Genomic DNA, 23,291 nt, shown 5'->3' with positions numbered 1-23,291 from the left:
TCATGTATTTAAGAAAAATAGATATTCTAGTCTACAGAAAAAAAGGTCGCCTTTATACTTTCACTCACCCCAAAAATGCTCTGTTTGCATAATTTGATTATTATCATCGTATCCAAATACTTAATAAATAATATTTAAAACCTTCTCCGGTGTTTATTGGTTTTAGAAAATTTGTAAAATCTTTTTTTTTCAGAGAGGTCTTATAATATGCAAACAATTCAGGTATTTTATTCAATCTCGTTTAGAGATAATAACAATGCAGCGAGGTAGTCTTGTTTTGTTTTCTCATTATTAAAATTATTTACATACAGTGCATATACAGTATATGTATATGTATAGTGTATATATATAATAGTACATAAACACAGTTAAAGTCAGAATTATTAGCCCCCCTGAGTTATAAGACTGCTTGTTTATTATTTTCTCCAATTTCTGTTTAACGGAGAAATTTTTTTTCAACACATTTCTAAACATAATAGTTTTGATAACTCATTTCTAATAACTGATTTATTTTATCTGTGCCATGATGACAGTAAATAATATCTGACTATATATTTTTCAAGACACTTAGGACTATACAGTCTAAATTGACATTTAAAGGCTAAACTAGGCTAATTAAGTTAACTAGGCATGTTAGGGTAATTAGGCAAGTTATTGTAAATCAATGGTTTGTTCTGAAGACTATTGAGAAGAAAAATAGCTTAAAGGGGCTAATAATTTTGTCCCTAAAATGGTGTTTAAAAAATTAAAAACTGCTTTTATTCTAGCCTAAATTACACAAATAAGACTTTTTCCAGAAGAAAAAATATTATCAGACATACTGTGAAAATTTAAAAAGGGGCTAATAATTCTGACTTCAACTGTATACATACATACATACATAAGCCATAAATATCTTTCGTTTATCAAACTGTTTATTTGAAGACTTACTGATGCCCCCTGAATGTTCTGCAAGTTGCACAGGCCATCATCACTCAGTGACACTGATTACATCTCATATAAAAGGCACAGGTCATTCCCAATGACAGTCACAACACAACAGATTCCAAACAAAAGCTTTTATTGAACTCTAACAGATGCATGTGGCCATTTCATTTGGAATAAAACTTGTAACATTAAGTGTCCAGCACATATCAGTTGCTAGTGTAGTGGATTATCATAAGCGATCTGTCCAAGGGTGAAAAACAGCATAATATGATGTACCACACTTAAAACCTGTGTGCAATTTTTTAAAATGACATCCGTCATAGTGCAGAAACAGTAGTGGAACTATTGTACAATTTAGAAAACGAACAAAACTCAAAATGACAAACTACAAAAAGAGTATCAAAACCAAGTGTTCTACTCCTCCAACTCAGTTTCATGGTCTGTAATTTAACAGTGATTACATATAAAGCTTCCTAATGTGTTAAATTTCTCTGTATATATAAAAAAGTTCATTCCAGTGGCTTGCGGAGGTTTAAGACGGACTGTAAACAGGATATAAATAAAGGGTAGAAATCATCAATTTTGCACCTTACAAACAGCGTCCCTGCATTTAGTTACTATTTGGTATGAGAAATCTTCTGCATTGCATAGGGGGGAAATAATCACATACTGTAATACAGGAGGTTTTCAAACAATCACTGCATCCTTCTGTATATGAAAGTCTGAAAGTGAGACATTTCAGGGATCCACGCCTGATCAGTAAGAATAGCAGTAGCTCTCTTAATCGAAAACAGAACACATACGCCAATATAAATGCAAGAAAATAAATACGCAATAAATAAAGCAGTAAATTAACACTTAATCATAACATAATTAACAACAGTATCGTGTTCACTAACAAGTGATCAATCAATGATGCATATTCAATAAAGGAACTTATTATCTTAGCAGGATTTATTTCTGAGGCCAAAATGAGAGCTTTAAGCGAATAACATTAGTTTTTAATATTACGGTTTCTTCAAAATACACAGTTAAAGCTCATCAATTCATGTTTTTGCTTTCAGCCAGTGGAATGATAATAAACCCCTTATCTATTACTGTAAACAAAATATCTATGCTAGGATGGCGTACTAACATGCACACAGACACTCATACATGTGGTAAAATAATCATCAGTATGTGGATGAACTGGACTAAACATGACTGAAAATTCAATAATAATAATAATAATAATAATTTTTCATTTTACAAAAACAAGTTGCATTTAAGCACACCATAATTATTTTTTCCTAATAACATTGATTATGACACGTATAGCATTTTACTTATATAATATAATATAATATGTATAATAAAATACACCTGCTGTTATTTAAAAGTGATAGGGAGCAAATGAATTAGTGTGTCTTCGATATTTACTCTTTACTTTTATAAAAGAGTGAAACAGTACTTTACGGAAAATTCAAGTTTAAGATTGAATCAATCATGAGCCTTCATGCTGATGGTTTCCACACTAAAGTCTGATCGTAAAGCTGTAAATGTTTGTTTGGAAAAGAATCAAATATGTCTTGCCAAAGAGCTGAGGATATTTATGTGAATTTGGACCACACAATGTCATTCACCCGATTTCACATTGTAATTCATTAGACCCTAAATTGACTTGTAATCATTCAAAATCTAGTATAAAGATGCTGGCAGAAAAAGACAGGCTCTCCGCATCTCATCAGCTCATCCCTTACCAAAGTTTTCCATTGTTCAGTCTGCGTTTGCGGGTGATTCCGGTTAGCAAGCGCAGTCCTTGTGTGAGCGCTGCGGTTGCTCTGAGAGCTCGGGACCCAGCTTGTTTCCAGTCATGGATGGATCTGCTGACTCCAGGTTCTCTGACATTCTCTCACAGATTACATCCACCAGACGCTCAAATGTCTGCTTGACGTTTATATTGTCCTTGGCACTGGCTTCAAAAAACTCAAAGCCTGTAACAGTCGAGAAATAATAATCAGAAAAATTAGTTATGCGTAATAACATTGAAATGACACATGGAGATAATTACTACTCAAAGGTATTTTATACTTTCTATAAAAGAATTTTTGTATGTGGAATAGAGTCAAATGCATTGGTCAGGTGTTTTGTTCGAAAACTTCAACAAAGTCTTCAAATCTTCTTGGTTCTGTAAGTGTCTTCGATGAAATCTGATCTAACCATTCGGCAGCTTTATTTTCTTTTCTGAACCCAGTTGTGTTTCTTTAGCTGTGTTTGAAATCACTGTCTTGCTGAAATGTCCACCCTGGTTTTATCTTCAACATCTGATAATGTAGGTGTTGTGGCTAAGCTAATATTCATTTACTCTGACAAGGGGCAGAGGATTGCTGAATACCTCCTGAGAGATTTCATCTGCTGTCTGGGCATTCCATGTCATTTTACACTTTCTTTTTTACGCGTGTTCGAAACCTTTTTCCTTGTGTTGTTTAATTTATGTACGTATAACTTAATTTATAAACCAGGGGTCACCAACCCTGCTCCTGGAAAGCTACCTTCCTGCTGATTTCAGTTGCAACCCTGACCAAACACATGTAATTATCAAGTGCTGCTTCAGGTCCTAATTAATTGGTTTGGTTGTGTTTTATCATGGTCGGAGCTGAATTCTGCAGGAAGGTAGCTCTCCAAAAACAGGGTTGGTGACCCCTGATTTAAAAAAATTAGTTTTGTTTTCTTTGTATACATGGATTACTTTGGTAGTTACATATAATGTATCTTGTGAAAATTTCCAAGCCAACAGCACCTTTAAAAATATATTTCTGAGAAAAATTGTGATGCGTACAATACTTATTTTACCTGCCGTATGTTAATTGGATGCAAGGTTTTTTTAGTAAACAGAAACTAGGACTAAAATTCTTAGTAAAATGAAAAAATCTAAAGTCAACTAAAAACACTTATCAACATTCATATATTTACTGAAATAACTTAAAATTTTTTTTTAGCAAAAATAAACATAAACATGAAACGTTTCTGTCTTTTTATCATCTGCCAAAAATGTAAACTAGAGATGTTTAACTACATATAGTATCTTTAATGTAAAGATGTTTGTCTGAAATCTACATCATTTTTACTTTTGTAAGTGTACATTGCATTTGTGTGGTTTTTGGTTCAGTTCAAACTTATATTTTAATTTTATTACTAAGAGGTTTGTACAAGAGTTAATGTAAGCTGTGCAAACACTTAACTTTGTTTGCCACTGGACATTTTATGTGAAATATATAAAAACTAAATAGAAATGTGCTCATAAAATAAAAACTAGAATTAACAATACCATTAAGGAAGCAAACTAAAACTAAACTGAAATTTATAGCAAATTAAATAAGAAAAAAATCATTAACTTTCACTAATTTAATAATACTGAGACTGCACCCATTACAGTATTTCATCTCTGAAAACCTAATTGACAATGAAATATTTGACAAAGCTTGACAACATCAGATTAGCATTTAAACATTCTTGTTAGATGTAAAAGTAATCAGGAAAACTCACCTAGCTGTTCAGACAATTGTCTGCCTCTCTGTCCAGCAACAACTCTCTCATCTTCCATATCACACTTATTTCCCACCAGCAGCACTTGAGCGTTGTCCCATGAATACGTCTTAATCTGTGTGGACCTGAAAGCAATGAGGGACATTAAGATAAAGAATTTGAACTGCCTAAATACTACTTTAATTAAATGATATGCAGTTTTTGAAAGCGTGCATTGTAAATGGTGACATCTTTACAACCATGACTCTTTTGATTGCTTTCTCGGTTTAATTTAAAGGACTTGTCAAAAGTGAGGAGAACCTCAATACATGCTTATTGCATTTGTAATTGTGTGTGTGTTTTTTAACCTAAATTACATTGTTTCTGGATGAAATGATAATATATAACTAGTACACTGCTTACACAATGCATTTTTACAATGCATTTGACATGATGCAATTTATTTACATATGGGTAAAACATTGTTTGGTTAAATTTTTGTGACAGTGTGGTGGACAGTGATGACAAAACAAAGCTTTTCAAAGATTTGAATCAAATTAACCCATTACTTTGCAAAATGATTGACGGAGAATTCAACACAGCACAAAATAACGACAACTGCTAAACAAAAACATCTGTAAATGCTACAAAAATGATTGGATTAGTTATGACATAACAATACCACTTTTTAACATAAAAGATTCATAAGATTTGTTTTAAGGCTTCATTAGGCACCATTTTGAAAGTGGGCATCAATAGCGGCAGGTAGCCCTATCCACCCTGAAATCTCATTGGCTGAAAGTCTAGCTCCAGATAACATAAACATATCAGGGGTGTAAATGAACATGTATTTGTCCCAAAATTTGTATTTGTCCCACAATATGGGCGTTGCAGTTTGGTTCATATAACATGACTCTGACAATGTATATAGGCAATTCAGATGTGCCAGTCACCGGAGGAAGACAGAAAAGACCACAGCAGTGAAAGAAACAAAGAGCCATTTCTAACAGAATCCATCTTTGATTTTGAAACACGAGATGCAAATTTTAGGAACCAATGTGTGAACGATATCGCTATTCTGTTCCCTGGCTGCCAGTTTCTCCATAGCTGGCTAAGTGGAAACGTTACTTTTTGTTATTCAACAAAGTAAATATCTGGAAAAAGTAGTGCCAAAATTTTGTCATTTACGTTATAACTATGTTACGAAGGCAACAACTGCCACTGATATTGCATTCCAAAGAGTTACATTATCAGCAGCAATTGGAAAAAGAAACCATTTCTGTGCTGACTAGAAGGGATGGGTCTGAGTATTTGGGTCAATACCGGAAAAGTGGCTAGATAAGTAGTACTTGTATAAAAATTGAAATTCTTTATCTTGAAAAACTATATAAAAGGGCTGCTACAGATATTGGTCACACACGTCCATCAAGTGCATTTACATAGAAAAAACTATACAAATTTAAGACTCGTGTGCACATAAGCCAGTCTTTATACCTCATACACACACAAGCGATAGCAGTGATTGAACAGGAGATGTCCACTGCACTGGCTGCTGCATTAACAGCTGATAGACGGACCTGCACTGCTAACATTTTCATTTTAAGAGATTTCAGTTTTGTAGTTCATTGAATTTTACATTCGACACACTGTTAACGTTTTATTAAGTACTTCTTATCACAAAAAGCTTTTCAGTTCTGCAGCTGATTGTGACAAAACACGTCTGCCTGTTTAAAATAAACAAAAAAAGGCAAGCACTGGGTATTTGTTACTTATTTCTTGTACCAAACCCATATTTAACTGAGACACATACCAAATCGTGACTTCTGTGTACAGTTACACCCCAATATACAATAAAATGGATGAATCAACTAGGAAGAATCATTCACAGTGAGATCAATAGCATGCATTTTGAAAATAGGCAGTGAGTTTTAACTTCATGCCTACTTACAAATCACACGTGTTTGTGACTGTCATGTTGTACAGTATATCGGTTTGTGTGGAAAATCACACTGCACTTGGTTGCTGCAAATATATGCCATGTTCTCAGAAAAGGCTGGAGTTTAACAGAAACTAAGAAACGTTTTTCCAAAAGTCATTTTCCATGATTTACTGACAAAAATAGTCATTCCTACCAGTCCTGAACGGCATTAAAAGAATCCTCGTTGGTGATGTCATACATAAGAATGAAGCCCATTGCTCCGCGATAGTAAGCTGTGGTGATGGTCCTGTACCTCTCCTGCCCAGCAGTGTCCTGAAATACATAATAGTTTAATTAAAGATGTCTTGATGGTTCAAAAATACATACTTCCAAATCAAAATCAACACAGCATAGGTCAAACGCAAAACTCAAGTAAAAAGGAAAGCTGAAATGTGTCTTTACCCATATTTGGAGCTTTATCCTCTTGTCGTTCCTATAGATGGTCTTGACTTTGAAGTCTATGCCGACAGTGCTGACAAAAGCAGGTGTGAAGGAGTCATCAGCATAACGGAACAGGAAACTAGTTTTGCCAACACTGCTGTTACCAATGATCAGGACCTTAAACATGTAGTCAAAGTTCTGTTCTGCAGAGTCTTTTTGTCCATACCGAGCATCATTCGCTGAAGCCATCTGCAACAATGAAATAGATTAAAATTTGCTACAGAACATCTAAAACCATGATGTGCTCTAGGGTAAACATGCTTGTTAATAGTAATTTTGTTCATTTGAGATTTTAAATATGCCTAAAATTCAAAACAGCAGCAGGAATGTTTCCACTGCACTCACACAAATGAACAGAAGAATCTGCAGCAAAAGAAGTTATGTACAGTATCTTACATACGTGTATATATAGTACTTCTCAGTGCAGCTCACTTTTCAAAACTTTTCCTCTGCATATAGTGCCAAGTATTATAGCGGTTGAGGATTTAAGCAAACTGTACTATTACTAAATATATTTACTACAACAGAGGCCTAGATTTAAAGTCAGCAACATCCATTTTAAAAGTTCACGAAGTACCAAAACACTTTTTTTGAGGTGTTGACAGTCATGTATTTGTGTCCCACTTGCTAAAAACACTATTAGGACACATATATTTAGCTAACAGTGAGAATTAGTGTTGTTCAGAGCAAATCTGGTTCAAAAAGAAATTTTGAAGCTACATCACGGCGATGAGATCAATGTGTAAATTCCAGCGTGGAGATTGGCTGTCTGTACTGGCTGGTACAAAGTGACGTCATTAAGTTTTCAGCACATCTGTGCTTTAATTCTTGGAGTTGGTTCGAACCAATCAGCACGCTCCATTGTGAACGAGATGCAACTTTATTAACATACATGATAACAGCTTCAAAGACTGTTTTTACCTGTAACAGTGTTGTTCATAGAGATGCCACGTTGTGTTGCCAACCGTAATTCAAACAAATAGGAGAAGAATTGTTCTGAGAAATGGGTCGTCAGTGTTGCATTTTTAAATGTGACAACAAAGGTTTTGTTTCCATTTCCCCATGATGAGTGCACTGATCGCGCATGGACATGTGTGGATAACAGTGGTCTGCTAACACGTGACAAAAATATGTTAGTAGAGAACATTTTTTACCCAAGAGCTTTACGCAACTGGAAATGGTGAAATCCAGATTTGCCCCTCATCTCCATTTAAAAAAAGACGCAGTTTCAGTTTGTGTTGATTGTCCTGTCTCTACGGATTTGTAAGTGTGTAATCAATGATCTTTGTTTATGTTTATTCAAATGGCAACGTTTTTTTTTATAATTATTTTTTTAGGGTTTTTCCCCTTTATTTGGAATGGACAGTAGACGTTGCAGACAGGAAAGTATTAGGAGCAGAGAGAGGGAAAGGGTTGGCAAAGGACCTCGAGCCGGGAACCAAACTTGGGTCGCCGTGAGCACCATTGTGCTACATGCTGGCACACCTAACCACTAGGCTATTGGCGCCGACCAAACGGCAAAGTTAGTTAGTATCATCAAAAGTACTATTTCAGTTTTTAAAGACAGATCTTAGCCAAATTATTTAGTTGCTAAGTTTACAGTAATATCACTACAACATTATGGACTGAAAATTCTCCACTTCCACAGCTCTCAGGTCCTCTGTAAATGCCGCTCTCTGAATCACTGTCCATCTCCCTTGTTTCTGTGTTTGTGTTGCTGGTGTGAAAATCAGCTGTAGTGCACGTAATAAAAATCCCCTTTTCATGCAAACCCTTCCCTCTTTTGCCACTCCCACCTAAACAAAGTTGGACTCAGCCACTTTCCTGACTTTTTTCAAACTAGAGGTGTGAAAACACCCTGCTGAGACAGGGTTAAAGCTGGGTGATTTGACCTAAAATCAAAATCTTGATCATCTCGATTAACATTTTAACTCGATTACAATTAATGAACCATTATTTTATTTATTTATTTAATGTTTTTGCCCCCTACTGTTCAAGTTTTATACAGTAAATATGCTCATTTATTACAAGTGTGAGATTTTTTGAATAAATGGTGTGTTACTTGATTTTAAAATAATTAAAGGAAACACCCACACACTATTATCTATGATTCTTTATTGAACAGCAATGCTGAACAACTGAAATGAAAACAAACATTGTGTAAAACACGGCTCTCCGCACCGCCCACCCTCCCCACCGCTACCAAACCAACCAATCACAAAGCTTGCGCTACATGTCGTTGTGATGTGTAGTTACCTTTTTTTGAAAGGTGTACGGGTATGTGAAGGCTGCGCCTGACCCTACACATGTGCCTGGCAGAAGTATTAGATCAGAATAATATAATAAGCATAAATTAGGTAAATTAGGTTTTTGAAAAAATTGACCTTGAAAATTTTGATCGATTATAGGTTCTGAATTTCGATTACTCGCCCATTCCTAGACAGGGGTGTTTCATGACCCTTTAAATGACTGTTGCATCAAACTTTAAATAACTGTATTGTGAGCAGTAGACAAGGCGCAGGCATTCCTCTCACTGGTAGCAGAGTACTAGATCCAGTGAGAGCTGGATGGGGTGACCTAGAGTAATGTCACAAAAGAGAGAAAGGTAGAGGTGGTGTAACTATAATGATATGTCTATAATATGTCTATATGCCAGGCAGCATGGTGGCGCAGTGGGTAGCACAATTGCCTCACAGCAAGAAGGTGGTTTATGCCCCAGACAAGCTGGATAAGTTGGCGGTTCATTCCACTGTGGCAACACCTGATTAATAAAGGGACTAAGTCGAAAAGAAAAAGAATGAATTAATGCATGTATATATGCCTGCTTTAAGCAGTACTTACCAGCAGTGGAAAAGTAGCTATTGTTAGTAGCTAACAGTCTGCTGGAGGGTTCTGATTGGTACACTCGACGTGACACGACAGTGCATACATCAAACATGTGCTTCATTTATTCATTTCCCTTTAGCTTAGTCCCTTGTTCATCAGGGGTATGAACCGCCAAATATTCGGGCCTATGTTTTTACGCAGTGGAGCTGCAACCCAGCACTGGGAAAAGACTTATGCTGTAGAATATTTAATGCTAAAGGGAAGACCAGATGTTGACAGTGTAAGTGTATTTCACAGTGGAAAATATTTGTAATTACAGCATTTTTGCAATGTGTATTTGGTTTAAGACCTAGGTTTCCCTGCTTTTAAGGTTTAAAAATAAAGTGAGTTGTTCACTCTGTATATGTTTGCAGTTTGCCTTCTAATAATGTGAACAAAATTCATATCATGATTTGTGTTATTGTATGACAGCAGAGAGATCGCAAATGTGCTGAGGGTTAATAAGAAAAACAGTAATAAACTGAGAAGATTTTCATCATTTCGACAACACACAAATCTATATATTAACTTGATTACATTCCTCTGTTCTCGCATCTTTTCTTTCCTAAAGGTGTGAAGCTAAGATGTGAGGAAAGGAAGCAAGGATAGGATAGTAGGATGCACAAATTAGAATTGAGAAGCACCCACTATTTCTAAACAGGAAGCAGCCACTTTTTGAGGTCCCCGACACATTTCTGATATGTATTTCTGCATTTGCATGTGTTGTGTCAATTTGCATGCAACGTGTTGCCAAATTGATGATGTTTTCTCCATTTATTACTGTTAACTACTGCCCTATAAAACAGTCATTGGTTTTCAAGTCTCGTTGGTGTCACCTAAAATTTTCATGAAGGGAGAGGAAGACACAATTTTAATTTTTTTAATGAAGTAAACCTTAAAGTCTCTCAAGTACGCTTTAGACATTTACCATGAAACCAATTAGAGAGAACAACTGACATTGAACAATTAAAATTGAACTATTAATTTACTGTACACTTCTGATACAAACAGACAACGGAAACAGTTCATAATACTGCGCTGAAACCAATATTCCCTTAATCACGGCCTATTAGCTGAATTGCAACACATTCAAACAGAATAGAGGGTGTAACCTGCACTATCACCGTATGCTTCAGGATTGAGCTCGGCGGTCAGTATGGCCAGGGATTTTAAAGGTTTTGTGAAGCTAAACCCTGTGCTTAGCTGTCTGTCAGGAACTGAACACACAAACCCTTTAAGAGGAAGATTATTCCAATATTCCAATTTCAGAGAAGACCTGAGGATTTCCTTCACATATACAGACAAACCCTGGTCTGAGTGTTCATTTCTGCTGTATTTTAAGTCTGTTATTAGTCTGTCCACCTGAGCACACACGTATTACGGCTTAATGCAAACATATGGCTCAGGCTTGAAGTACAAGATTAGAGCAAGAAAGCGTCGCGCATAAGAAGAGCTGTTAACGTTTATGCACTGACTGTCCAATTGAAAGACCTTGAACTAAACGGCAGCCTGTAAAAGCGAGACTGGCATGACTGATACTGGTTAAGTCAGTATATCTCTGGTTAGCATCTATCCGCTTGACACACACGGATGATTTCCATTTCCACTCGGGCCAGTGAGTCACGTTAACACCACACTAGTCAAACTGATAACACGTATGTGTCGACGAGAGAGTCAAAACCCAGCTGACGAGCTAGTTAGCAAACAGCGATGGATTATGCAGGAGAGGCTGTTTATGAACCATTCCAGTTAACGTTAGCGATGTCAAATGAAGGTTACGCTGTTTATAAATTAAGCCCGCGGATTTCCTGCTGCTTTTATGCTAACATTACGTCTAGATAATTTCGATATGCGCGTTGATTAAAGTGGACTGATGTAGGCAGAGAAGCTCTGGCTTACCGTAACGGCAGGTTTATTTGCTGTGGTTTGGATGCAGTTTCCAGCCTGTGCACCTGCGCTCCTCCTGCATTCGTCACTCGACGGGAGTCAGCGGAGGGCGGAGCTAAACAATGACGGAAGTGTGTATGAGCCAATCACACACACGCCTGGTCACCTTAGTGACTTAGCGGTCTAACGTTACTGGATATGAGGAAGAACAGAGCATATTGGAGAGAATAGTGGTCAGTTTTAGTTGAATTTAAGACCATTTAAAATTACAGTTTCCACCATTTCAATTTTATAATGTCATATTATTATATATATGAAGCTGGATTAGGGTGACGCAGTGGTTAGCACTGTCGCCTCACAGCAAGAAGGTCGCTGGTTCGAGCCTCGGCTGGGTCAGTTGACATTTCTGTGTGGAGCCTGCATGTTCTCCCTGTGTTTGCGTGGGTTTTCTCCGGGTGCTCTGGTTTCCCCCACAGTCTAAACACATGCGCTATAGGTGTATATTTATGTTATCTATTATTTTAAATACACAGATCAAAGTGAAATATTTCTCAGTATTAAAGAACTGACCCAACCCCCCTATCTTGTTTTGACATCTTTCATGGGGGATTAAGCGTAAATTTGGGGGGTCAATCCCCCAAACCCCCCTGTAATTCACACCTTGATAACGAGGAATTATGAAAAAACAAACAAAAAACATTGATTTATGACAGTCAACACTATGAAGTCATTTTTAATAAAAATATCAATTATGATTTTGACTCAGTATGACACTTAATTATAAATTAACTAATTCTGATAGGTGAAATGATGAAATTATAGAAATGTTTAGGTATGAAAGTTACTTCAGATTATGTATTATTTTTATTCTGAAATCATTAGAAAATCAGTAAGAATGGACCATTTTTTAAAATAATAATGTTTTAAATTATGAAAACGGTTAGACTTCTTAGAACATCTGTATTATAAAATGCCCAGTCTTAATTATGAAAAATTATTTTTATAGAATAAAATTACAACTGTGACATTAAAAAATTCATATTGTGATGACAAGTAAAAATAATAACATAACATAATAAAAAATCATGAGAGAAAGTCATTTAAAAGAGCAATTTATTACTAAATAAATATAACATTGGTCATAATTTTGATTCACGCCAAATGAATTTAGATAATTTAGTATAACAATTTAATGTCATAATGTTGTTATAATTACATCACTCACTGTATTAGCGTTAACCATGAGAACATGTTCATACAGTATAACATTTAAAAAGCTATACAGTATTACCTGACTATCAAGCATTACCCATAAATAATTATCCTTTTTTCTCTCTAATATTTGTATATAAATATGTCTCTTGTCCAAAATTTTGACAAGCCGAAGCTCAGATATTTTTCCTATGTAAGGTAATCAAGATTACATCTGCTTAATAATAACCGAGTCCGTCTTACTAATATTTCTTTGTTTATTGGCATTGGGAAGAGGAAAACAATCACAGCAACATTAGTAACAGTTGTAGTGGTAAACAGTACTGTTGGGATTGTCAAATCTGCGACAGAAAGAGACCAAACAGAGGTGTGTGCCGTGACCAAAACTCTGCACGGCCACTCAATATTTCTTTCACCACACGAAACGCTGCTGTGAAGAGCACAGACTGACATGAAGATGAACATTTAAAGCCCCGTTGACTGTGATCCAATTACATACAAAGACTCACTGTATCCAATATTAAAGTTCATACCATGGTGTATAAAAAAGGACACAAATAATCTGACCTGCGATGCGTCAGAAAGACTTGAACAATCTTAAATAAAACGCTGAATAAAGAAAGATAGAAATGATCAACTCAGTATGTTAGCGACAGTAGTAGATGTCATATTGATGGAAATTAGCCAGTGGCAAAATGGAAATTACAGTACAGCATGGATCATGCTTTGCTTGGCACTTGTACTGTCATTGGCAATGTCCCTGTGAAGAGCAGAGCACGGATCAATCGCCAAAAACCGAAGAACACAAAAACTCTGGCACGACAATGGACTTTGGCTTTGTGTGTGTTCGACAGCTAGCGTACAGCTTTGCTTTCCTTCAGAACAAACCCTGTTCACTTTCCTTCATACATTTCCATCATACATTTGTAAAGATGTTAATATACAGTTGAAGTCAGAATTACAAACCCCCCTGAATTATCAGACCGCTTGTTTATTTTTTCCCCAATTTCTGTTGAATGGAAAGATTTTTTTCAACACATTTCTAATCATAATCGTTTTAATAACTCATATCTAATAACTGATTATTTTTTCTTTTCCATGATGACAGTAAATAATATTTGACTAGATATTTTTTAAGACACTTCTATACAGCTTAAAGTGACATTTAAAGGCTTAACTAGGTTAATTAGGTTAACTAGGCAGGTTAGTGTAATTATGCAAGTTATTGTATATTAATGGTTTGTTCTGTAGACTATTGAGAAAAAAATAGCTTAAAGAAGCTAATAATTTTGTCCCTCAAATGGTGTTTAAAAAGTAATTACTGCTTTTATTTTAGCCGAAATAAAACAAATAAGACTTTCTCCAGAAGAAAAAATATTATCAGACATACTGTGAAAATGTCCTTGCTCTGTGAAACATCATTTGGAAAATATAAAAATAAGAAGAAAAAAATTCAAAGGGGGCTAATATTTCTGACTTCAACTGTACCTCTTATTTTCAGTGTGACCAGCACAGAAACAGAGAAAGTACACATGTGGTTTAAGGACACAGATCACTTTCTGGACAGCTAATGTGCACTGTAAAAAAAAAAAATCAACAACAACAATCCATTAAGGAGAGACACTGGAGGCAAAAACACTGTCAATTGTGAGATTCTTGAGATGTTTTTGTCAGTCTAATGCAAATAAATAATCCAAATAAGCTGTTTAATTGTAATTGTTGCACTTGATAAATTTGTGTCTGCAGATTTCACTTGAAATTGTAAAGGACGTTTGCTCAAAATATGATAGATTATTTAAATAAATATCCACTTTAGCAGCACTAACAAACTTCACAGTTTTATTCATATCTATACTCTGAAGGGTTTATACAGAGTGATATGTTCACACATAATTGTAGTGTTTATTTGAACATTTACGAGCTGTCATTGTGTGATAAAAAGAATTCCTAACAAAAATCCTCCCTGTAAAAAACATCTAACATGGTTATAGGCTCAAAAAATGTAAAGCTAGTTCATCAAAACACAGACTTTTGGACAATAAGTTTATGCAAATTATCAAATATTTAATAAAAATAATGCCTTATTGCATATTCAAACATACGATTTTAAAAACTTGAAAAATAGCAATAGGAAAGTATGATGCTATATATATTAGTTACGTTTTGACCCTCTTCACCTCCAGTGTCTTGCCAGTTTGTCACTTAACAGTTGTATTTTGTGCTTCATGGGTGTTTTCTGTTTATTGACACTTATGAATTGCATTACAGGACCTTGATATTAACTATGGATGTTGGAAAGTTTAACAAAGTGGCTTTTATTGAAATGTTTATACATTTTTTATTATTTAGCATTTCATTTTTGGGCAGCATGGTGGCGCAGTGGGTAGCGCTGTGCAGATAAATATCAAATTCGATATAAACGGCCCTGGAAGTAAGTACCCAGCAAACATTTTTTGTTTTTGAAATATGTCTAATAGACGTCTAAACATAGTCGTATTAGCTAAAACAAGGATACATTTGGGCTGTCAATGAAAATCTAATAGATGTAAACAGATGTAAACAAATAAACAGAAATGAATGACTACACATATAAAGGCTGCCTAATCTGTCGATTTGATGACTAGTCTAGTTTTGGGCTATGCTTAGATGTCTATTAGATTTTCAATGACAGCCCAAGTTTAGCCTTGTTTTAGCCAAGCTGTCTACGTTTAGATGTCAATTAGACGTCTATTAAACACAATTATTTGCTGGGTTCTTCCTTTTAAATTTTTATGCAATATATTGTTTCAAAATTTAAACTTTACTGTTACATTTGTGGAGTTTCAGTAGACATTACTGTCCCATAATGCACTCTGAAGTGTAAATAACTGAAAACCACCCACAAATCCCAAAATACAGGACTGTTAATTAACTGATATTTATTTACAGTGTGGGTTTCCAATCCAGCCCAGCTTTCCAGAGACCAATTTAAAGGGCACATTCGCACGCTGCCAAAACTAGTCTACCACATGTTAATATTGACTCCAGCCCTTACTGATGGAGCAGCGTGTTTGTTTGGCAATGACAAAAACGTCCTCTAAAGTGCTACCTGGTCAATCAGAAGCAAGCTGTGACATACTAATGCTCAAGCTCTGAGAAAATAAACAAATAAACGAGAAGCATATGTAAACCATGTGGACGCCAGCAGCATTCCTAGAAATTAAGGTGAGGAGGGAATCAAGTTCAAATTATAACAGCCAAACGAGTGCAAAGGAACAACAAAACAAAGCCACACGGTGGTATAAATCCTATAAATGTGGCTGCGGTTCCACTATTAAGCACTAGGTGGCGCCACATACAAGTACAAAAAAGATCACAATCATGGCTCGACTTCAGTCTACAGATTTTAAGAGCGATCCAAGGAAGACGGCGGTCTCTATGTGGGTACCCTCGAGCTGTTTGCTACATGAAAGCAATCGTCTGTTTGAATCCTGAGATGTTCTGTTGTGTTAAGGTCAGGCTGTTTTTTTGTTCAGCTAATAATAGACCAGCTTTAAGTCAACAGTGTCTTTAAAAAAAACAAAAAAACATTTTAGTGCACTTTCGTCTCACGTAAAAAGTGTCTTGTTTATCAATCAATATGTTCAGAGTCGGCTCTCGAAAGTCCACTTGTTCATTAATTGAAACCCTGGTACGTCACAGGAAGACACTCGAGTACATTTGAATGTTTTACAAATCCCGAAGTCATAAAAACAGCTTCAGCACTCCAGTGCAAGGTGACTACGGTATAAAAATGTCCCGCTGAAGCCTTTTTACCTCTCCTGCACTGCGTCACCTCCACCCAAGGAAGCTGAAAATGGGATGGAGTGGGACTGGGAGGTGGTGAGGAAGAGGTACGAAAAAAGCAAATAAGAAAAAATACTAAAAAAAAAAAAAAGTGCACGAGTGTTATGTTCCCAAACGCAGGCACGACACGCTTTTCCCTTCTTGGTCAAGTTCTTTGTCTTCATCTTCGCTGTCTGGTGGCTCGCCCATCTTAAAAGACATTGTCCTGCAGCCGGGGGAGCGAGCGGACAGCAAGCGGGCAGCTGGAGATGTTTGTTTGCCTTGGGGATCTGTCCTGGAGGAGTCCCGTGTGCTGGAAGTCAAGTCTTCATCCACGGGACTCTCCACGTCAGACTCACCTTCCTCTTCCAAGGTCAGTTCAAACTGGAATTTATCCCCCGCTGAAGCGATGCCACCTCCCATAGCCCCCATCCCCATCACAGCGCTCTTGTCCTCTGGGGTGGAGGTGGGACTGTGAGGGATCATGCTTTGGTACCACTCTCGATTGTCCTCCAGCGTGTCCAGGATCTCCTGGGCATCAGGGTGAACCAGGTCCGCCCAGGTCTCCCACAGCGGGTGCACGATGTAGTCGATGAAGCCCACCTGATGAACAAGGCAAGAGGAGTTTAGTTGTATTTTTTCAGAGAAATCAGAAATCTACCCTCCTGCAACGTTCAGCTCCAACCCCCAAAACAATTAAGTAGGACCTGAAGGAGCACTTGGTAATTAAAGGGTGTTTGATCAAAGCTGCAGCTGAACTCTGCAGGAACAGGATTGGGCACCCCTGATTTAGAGGATACCCACTAAATAATAATATACTATTATAGCATCCTATTCTATGTCAGTATTCATTTTTATATGATCAGTTTAACATTTTAATTTGGTTAAGTTTAATTTGGTTTTGTAATTTATTTTGTTTTTATTTTAGATTTATTTAGTTGCTAAAGCAACATTTTTATCATCCTTTTTTTGTAATATATTTAATTTTATATATTAGAATTACTTATTCACTTTCCTTTGAATTTGTCCCTGATTTATCAGGTGTTGCCACAGCGCAGTGAACCACCATTTACTCTGGTATTTCATTTTATGTGGTGGATACTCTTCCAGCTATTATATTATATTATATTATATTCTTAATAAATTAATAAATTAAATAAATTCTATCTTGGGTCCATGCAGGTTCCAATAGGTCTTCTGCAGTACTTGAGATGATTATGATGCAGTTCAACAGATGATTCATTTGAAATATCTACCGTGTGCCACTTTTCCAAATGATCAACTAGAAGTTATTATTTATTGCTCTAACAACTAGGATGACTATGAGTTTTGTCAGGTAGTGTACATTATATTATATTATATTATATTATATTATATTATATTATATTATATTATATTATATTATATTATATTATATTATATTATATTATGTTATATAAGACTTTACAAGTCCTTAAGCACTGTTTGCAGCACATGATTTATCATTCCCTCTCACTCACCTGTGATTTCTCAATAGAGGCATTGTGTTTGTCACACATGGGGCTGATCTCCATCCCCTTATCTCTCTCTCGGTCGCCCTGAGTGAAAAACTCCACCATGATGCGATCTGTCCACTGACGGTAAAGCTCCAGCGGCTTCGTTGGGTTGCTCAGGTCAGCGCAGTGCACCATGTTCTGAAGAACCTAAACATTTAAAATACTCAAACCTTAAGCATTAATCTATAAAAAGAAAACGCACAACTATATAAAACAGAAGCTCAAACACACCTGTATGCGATCTGAATAGTTGTCTAGCAGTAGTACACCCAGGCTGGTCACCTTCTTTGTCTCCACCATAGTCTTGAGATCCGCTAATAAGTTCATATGCTTTGACATATCAGTGGCCAAGACCTGTGAAGAGTCAAACACTCAGTAAATGATACAGTAGTAGTTCTCAGAAAGCTTTTAACTAGAATTGTCATTGCTTCCATTTGCTCACCATGTCAATGACCATCTTGCGCAGCGACTGCCTCTGTTTCTTGGTCAGGTTCTGGAAAATGTCACAGTTTTCTTCCTGCAGCAGCTTGAAGCCAACAGCCAGGTGGTGGTTCTCCAGAACAGAGGAATCGTTGTACATTAGTGCCAGCTCTGAGTCTGAGGAGAAGTATTATGCTCTTAGTAAACCATACAGTGTGCAATCATAATCACAAGTAGAGCTGAAACATATGGCTATAAAATCTTCAAAAAAAAAAAAAAAAAAAAAAACATTTGATCAATTCACAATAACAATTTCTTTTTTTTTTTCAGTATTCCACCAGTCAAAAAAAAAAAAAAAAAAAAAAAAAAAAAACGCCCTATCTAACATGACTCAAGTAACAATTTCGTTATTAACGAGTCCCTGTTTATGGGTTTTGAAAATTAAAAGTGAATGAAAACATCCAGCTTAACCTTTGGTTTTGGGGTTTAAATATGAAAGTCTCTCTTTCTCTCTCTCAAAAAAGTAATCTTTAGCTGTTTCGTTGGGATGTAAAACCAGGGTTCCTGCTGGTTTCATAAAGTCAAATTTAGACTTTTTAAGACCATAAAGAGTTAAATTTCAGACTTATATAGGGCTGAAGAATTTTAAGGGCCCATAAGGAAAGAAATGTACATTGCCTATTAAAAAACTAACTCTAATGAATTATTTTTTTGCAACATAACTATTAAACATAATTAACAACATAATAAAATCTTTAAAAACATAACGTATGAACAACAGACTGTGTGTGGGATTGATTTTGTAGCTTTACATAAACAAAGGAAAATTAAGACCCATTTAAAATGATTTTAGCACTACCAAACAAGATTTTAGTTATTTAAAGACTTTTTAATTTTGTAACTATTTGACTATTTAAAACCTCATGTATACCCTGAAAGTACTGCCTTGTCTACTTATTGTGCACAGAGACCCAGGAGTGTGAGTAAATGATGAGGAACTGTACACTTTGGGTGAACTGTCTCTATAACTAACATCACTGGTGTATTAAAAACTTATGCTAACATTTTTATTAAAAACTGCAATTTTGTAAATTAAAGTCATCCCAAAATCTAAATTCAAATGAAACTCAACAATTTGAAATCCACCCAGCTGTAATGAAAATCTGTAGTTTCACTCACTTGTGTTAATGAGGAATTGGTTGGACACTCCAGGATGGTCCACGTCATGAATGGCACTGGCAAACATTGCAGCCAAGATCTCAAGGTCAGTGAATACAGCCTAGCAAAACACAAGTGCACACGTGAAACCTCTTGCTTCTTCAGAGATGATGATCAAAAGGCAGCTGACTGAGACGAACCTCAAGGGCAGGAGTGGACAGCAGGACATGGGTGGACTGGACCACATCAGCTGCATGGATGCTGTTATGGTAAGCTACATCTGAGCGGTAGTTTTCCTCCAGAGCCGTCATGTAGTTAATGAATGTGTCTACAGGAATTTTGAAGGATTTCAACAAGTCTCTTTCCTGTGGATTACAAGACATTTGGTATTGTAAATATTTTTTTTTTTATGCCGAATGATACTGTGCAGGAATTATGGGAGACGGTTCCGTTAAACTTTAAACAAAGAGTGAAGTGTATAATCAGTAATGTATGTAATCAGCGTAATTCTTTATATATTTTATATTAACCCTTTCACATTTAAGTTCCAAATTTCTCTCGCTGAGATCTCCATATTTTATCCCAATGTTTTATGTGACTGCTGATTTAGAAAGCGTCACTTTATAGTTTCCATGCCACACAAAAATCTAAGATAAATCAAAGGTAAATATTACGCTATTTGATGAAGATTCTTTTGATGATATACAGCTTTTTGTTGCTACTGATCTGGAAGCATGTAAAAATACCACATTTAATAATGTTTTTACTCCAAACTCGCTTCAAAATTTCAGTCGAGTGTCTGACATAAATCCTTCTCATGAGATGATTCTGTAGTTGTGTGATTATTTGTCACATTTATCAATAATAGCATTTAAATGCTGTTTTATTTTCTGGGTCTCTTTATTGCAGCTTATTTGCAGTTTCTGCACGAGAGCGCCCTTTGGCCTTCGGAGATTTACTACTGATCACAGAACTGTGCTTTTCTGACATGTTGTGCATAATATTTACAGCCTTTGATAAGTTGCGATTTCAATTTCAATTCTATTTATTGTGCAACCCTAGTCATCACATGCAGAAAAAAGTTCAGTGTTTTGTACCTGAAAGGTTGTGTACATTGCCACCGTTAGCGGTCTGTTGCCAGAACACTCGGATATCTTGAACATATCCACACCCCATCTGTCAAAGTCTTCTAACTCCTGTGAAAGAGAGTTGGATGCCATTTTTAAAACATGCTGAATTTGATTATAACTGCTGCTGATGAGGTCCACGCTCATGGTGATTTTGATGCTCACTTTAGCCAGTAGATCCTCCCGGTTGGTGCTGACGCCAAAACGAGGGATGCTGGAGGGAGCGATGTTGGAGCTGTGTGTGGGCTTCTTCACGCCACTGATCTGAGACATGGGCCGCTTCTTCTTCTCCTTCTCCTTGCTTGGGGTGGACATAATATCCATGTCATGTTGCTTCTCTGCAACACAAATTCATTTTTATCACTGCATGTAATGACACACAACGATTCGCTACACAAATCAATGAGACACTGATCAAATCTAAAGCAAACTTGTGATATTGACCGTGTCAATTGCATATTTTTAACCTCTACTAAAGCACAAAATGCTCTTCATTTTTAAAAGTTCATGAAAGGCCCCTCTTTTAGTTCAAGTCTATCTCATTATTTAAAAAAAAATGCTACATGAAGGGCATGAACTGCTGTGAGCAGAGGTAGTAGTGGGTGTCAAAAAATACTTATGGATTTCTTGAACCTTTAAATTCTCATCTGGAAGTTTTTTAATACATGCTGGACATGGATTTAAGAAACTGATGCCAGCCTGAAAGAATCCTGCTAAAAGCAGTGTTGTTATAGTAACAATAGGGGCTCATTTGTTAAGTTAGGGAAAATGTACATCCAGCCAGTTGTTCTTGAAGAGTAAAGCTCAACAGGCGTATCAGCAACTGTTGTATTAAACTGAATGGCTTTATTCTGCAAAATCAGCTGGCTAGATGTACATTATCCCACTTACTACACAGCTACTTGCCACAAAACTAAACAATTAAGACACAAAACATTGATCTGAGCTGTAATAATGTACTCTTTGATTAAATTCTCTTTAATTAAATGTACATCTTGCAGAAAAAATGGTTGAATGCAGTCTACACTAAACCATCTATTATTCATATTAAGTTGCAAGATGCATAAACAGTCATGAACTGACAGAAATAAGCATATACTGTATAAATATAAATATATTCACTAATAATTAAGATGCTCTCACAGATTAATGTGTTATTAGTTTAACATACCTAGAATGTCATGACTGACCAATCAATAGTATACAAATAATATTTTTATAACACTGCTTTACCCCCACAAGTCATAATATGTTGTGTTGTTCTAATCAGAATTGAAAACATTTGCATTAAACTAAAAAAAAAGACAAGTTGGTTTTACCCAAGAATGTGCTGGAGATGTACTCTGAGACCTGGTTTCCTGACTTGCTAGTCTCTGAGAGCTGGGTTAATTCTCGATTCAGCATCCTTTTAAACTGCAGAACAAGAAAACACACACGCTTTGAGAATAAGCATCTCCGATCCCCTCTATGTTTTGCTTATAACACATTAATCCATTTATTTCTGCACAGTACACATTAAATTCGTATTCCACAAATGAGTGCTGAATTAAAGGGACGGTTCACTCAAAAATGCTAATTCTGTCATTGTTTTTACTACTTTAGATGTTAATGGTAAACGGTTTACAACATTTTTCAAAATATTGCACACTTTTCAGTTCAAAAGAAAAAAAATTCAACAGGAACAAGTGGAGGGTGAGTAAATGATGACACATTTAATTTCTCGGAAAGCTATCCCTTTCAAACTCAAAAGCTAAAACATCACACATTAAGCTTAAATCTATTTATGAATTAACATCATGTCAGTAACAAGTAACAATGGCTTTATCCATAACAAAAACAGGCCAATTTTAACATGCAAACAATATTATTTCAATTAAATATTTACAATAATTACCCATTTTTGTCTTGAAGTTAGTCATTATAATAAAATATAATAACATTTTACTTTGTTCCTGTTTTTACTGTACTATTGATCAAAATAATCTTTGGTGAAGATAAGTGACTTATGTGACTGAAAAATTAGCTTTAAAAATCATTAAACATTTGAATAGTAACATCTCACTCATCTTCATTATTATTAGCTAAGATTATTTAATTATGGAAAGTGCACATACAATATTTGAAAAAAAAAAAAAAACTAATAGTACTTTAGGAGAAACCTTTCCAAAAAATGTCTATTAATATATTTTCTGAATAAAAAGCCTGGGATGGACAATCTATTATAATTAGTTTTATACCCAAGACATTAATAAATAAACTGGTCAGCCTCAGCTGTATGCTGTATAGCTCAAAATATGAATGCAGCTCAATTCAGCCCTTCATTCAGGCATCCAAGATTGTGGGCTGTACCAAGCAGGAGGAGTTGCCTCTCATCAGTGTTGTGCTATTATGTAATCATACACGAGGTTTCACAATGAAACACTTCCGATTCAG

The 23,291-nt window shown here is 35.8% G+C and overlaps 2 protein-coding genes across 19 annotated transcripts in view; both read right to left on the bottom strand.

Annotated features, from left to right (window-relative positions):
- Positions 1-1,043: 1,043 nt before the first annotated feature.
- rab3aa (RAB3A, member RAS oncogene family, a) lies at positions 1,044-11,632 on the bottom strand. The gene is made up of 5 exons (NM_001003419.1): positions 11,615-11,632; positions 6,812-7,039; positions 6,564-6,682; positions 4,453-4,577; positions 1,044-2,900 (listed from the first exon to the last, which is right to left on the bottom strand). The coding sequence occupies exons 2-5, from the start codon at positions 7,037-7,039 to the stop codon at positions 2,710-2,712; spliced, it is 663 nt and encodes a 220-aa protein (NP_001003419.1). The 5' UTR covers positions 11,615-11,632; the 3' UTR covers positions 1,044-2,709.
- Positions 11,633-13,053: 1,421 nt separating this feature from the next.
- pde4ca (phosphodiesterase 4C, cAMP-specific a) overlaps positions 13,054-23,291 on the bottom strand; it is an 85,941-nt gene continuing 75,703 nt past the window's right edge. For all 18 annotated transcript variants that reach the window (XM_073925932.1, XM_073925884.1, XM_073925881.1 and 15 more), the window contains 9 exons: positions 22,178-22,271; positions 21,024-21,196; positions 20,829-20,927; positions 19,932-20,096; positions 19,753-19,852; positions 18,596-18,750; positions 18,385-18,507; positions 18,118-18,300; positions 13,054-17,221 (listed from right to left, as the gene is read on the bottom strand). In XM_073925932.1, the coding sequence (XP_073782033.1) occupies positions 16,742-17,221; positions 18,118-18,300; positions 18,385-18,507; positions 18,596-18,750; positions 19,753-19,852; positions 19,932-20,096; positions 20,829-20,927; positions 21,024-21,196; positions 22,178-22,271 (1,572 nt within the window). In that variant the 3' untranslated portion in view covers positions 13,054-16,741. The remainder of the gene's footprint in view (positions 17,222-18,117; positions 18,301-18,384; positions 18,508-18,595; positions 18,751-19,752; positions 19,853-19,931; positions 20,097-20,828; positions 20,928-21,023; positions 21,197-22,177; positions 22,272-23,291) is intronic.

Source organism: Danio rerio, chromosome 2 (assembly GCF_049306965.1).
Source record: "Danio rerio strain Tuebingen ecotype United States chromosome 2, GRCz12tu, whole genome shotgun sequence".
Taxonomy (NCBI): domain Eukaryota; kingdom Metazoa; phylum Chordata; class Actinopteri; order Cypriniformes; family Danionidae; genus Danio; species Danio rerio.
The sequence above is the reverse complement of the archived record's forward strand: the minus strand, read 5'-3'. Positions and strand labels throughout refer to the sequence as shown.

Coding starts and splice junctions, on each gene's coding strand:
- rab3aa (NM_001003419.1), bottom strand. CDS start 7,039: ATGGCTTCAGCGAATGATGCTCGGTATGGACAAAAAGACTCTGCAGAA. Junction 6,683..6,811: donor GGATAAAGCTCCAAATATGG/GTAAAGACACAT, acceptor TATGTATTTCAG/GACACTGCTGGGCAGGAGAG. Junction 2,901..4,452: donor ACAATTGTCTGAACAGCTAG/GTGAGTTTTCCT, acceptor CGACTGTTACAG/GCTTTGAGTTTTTTGAAGCC.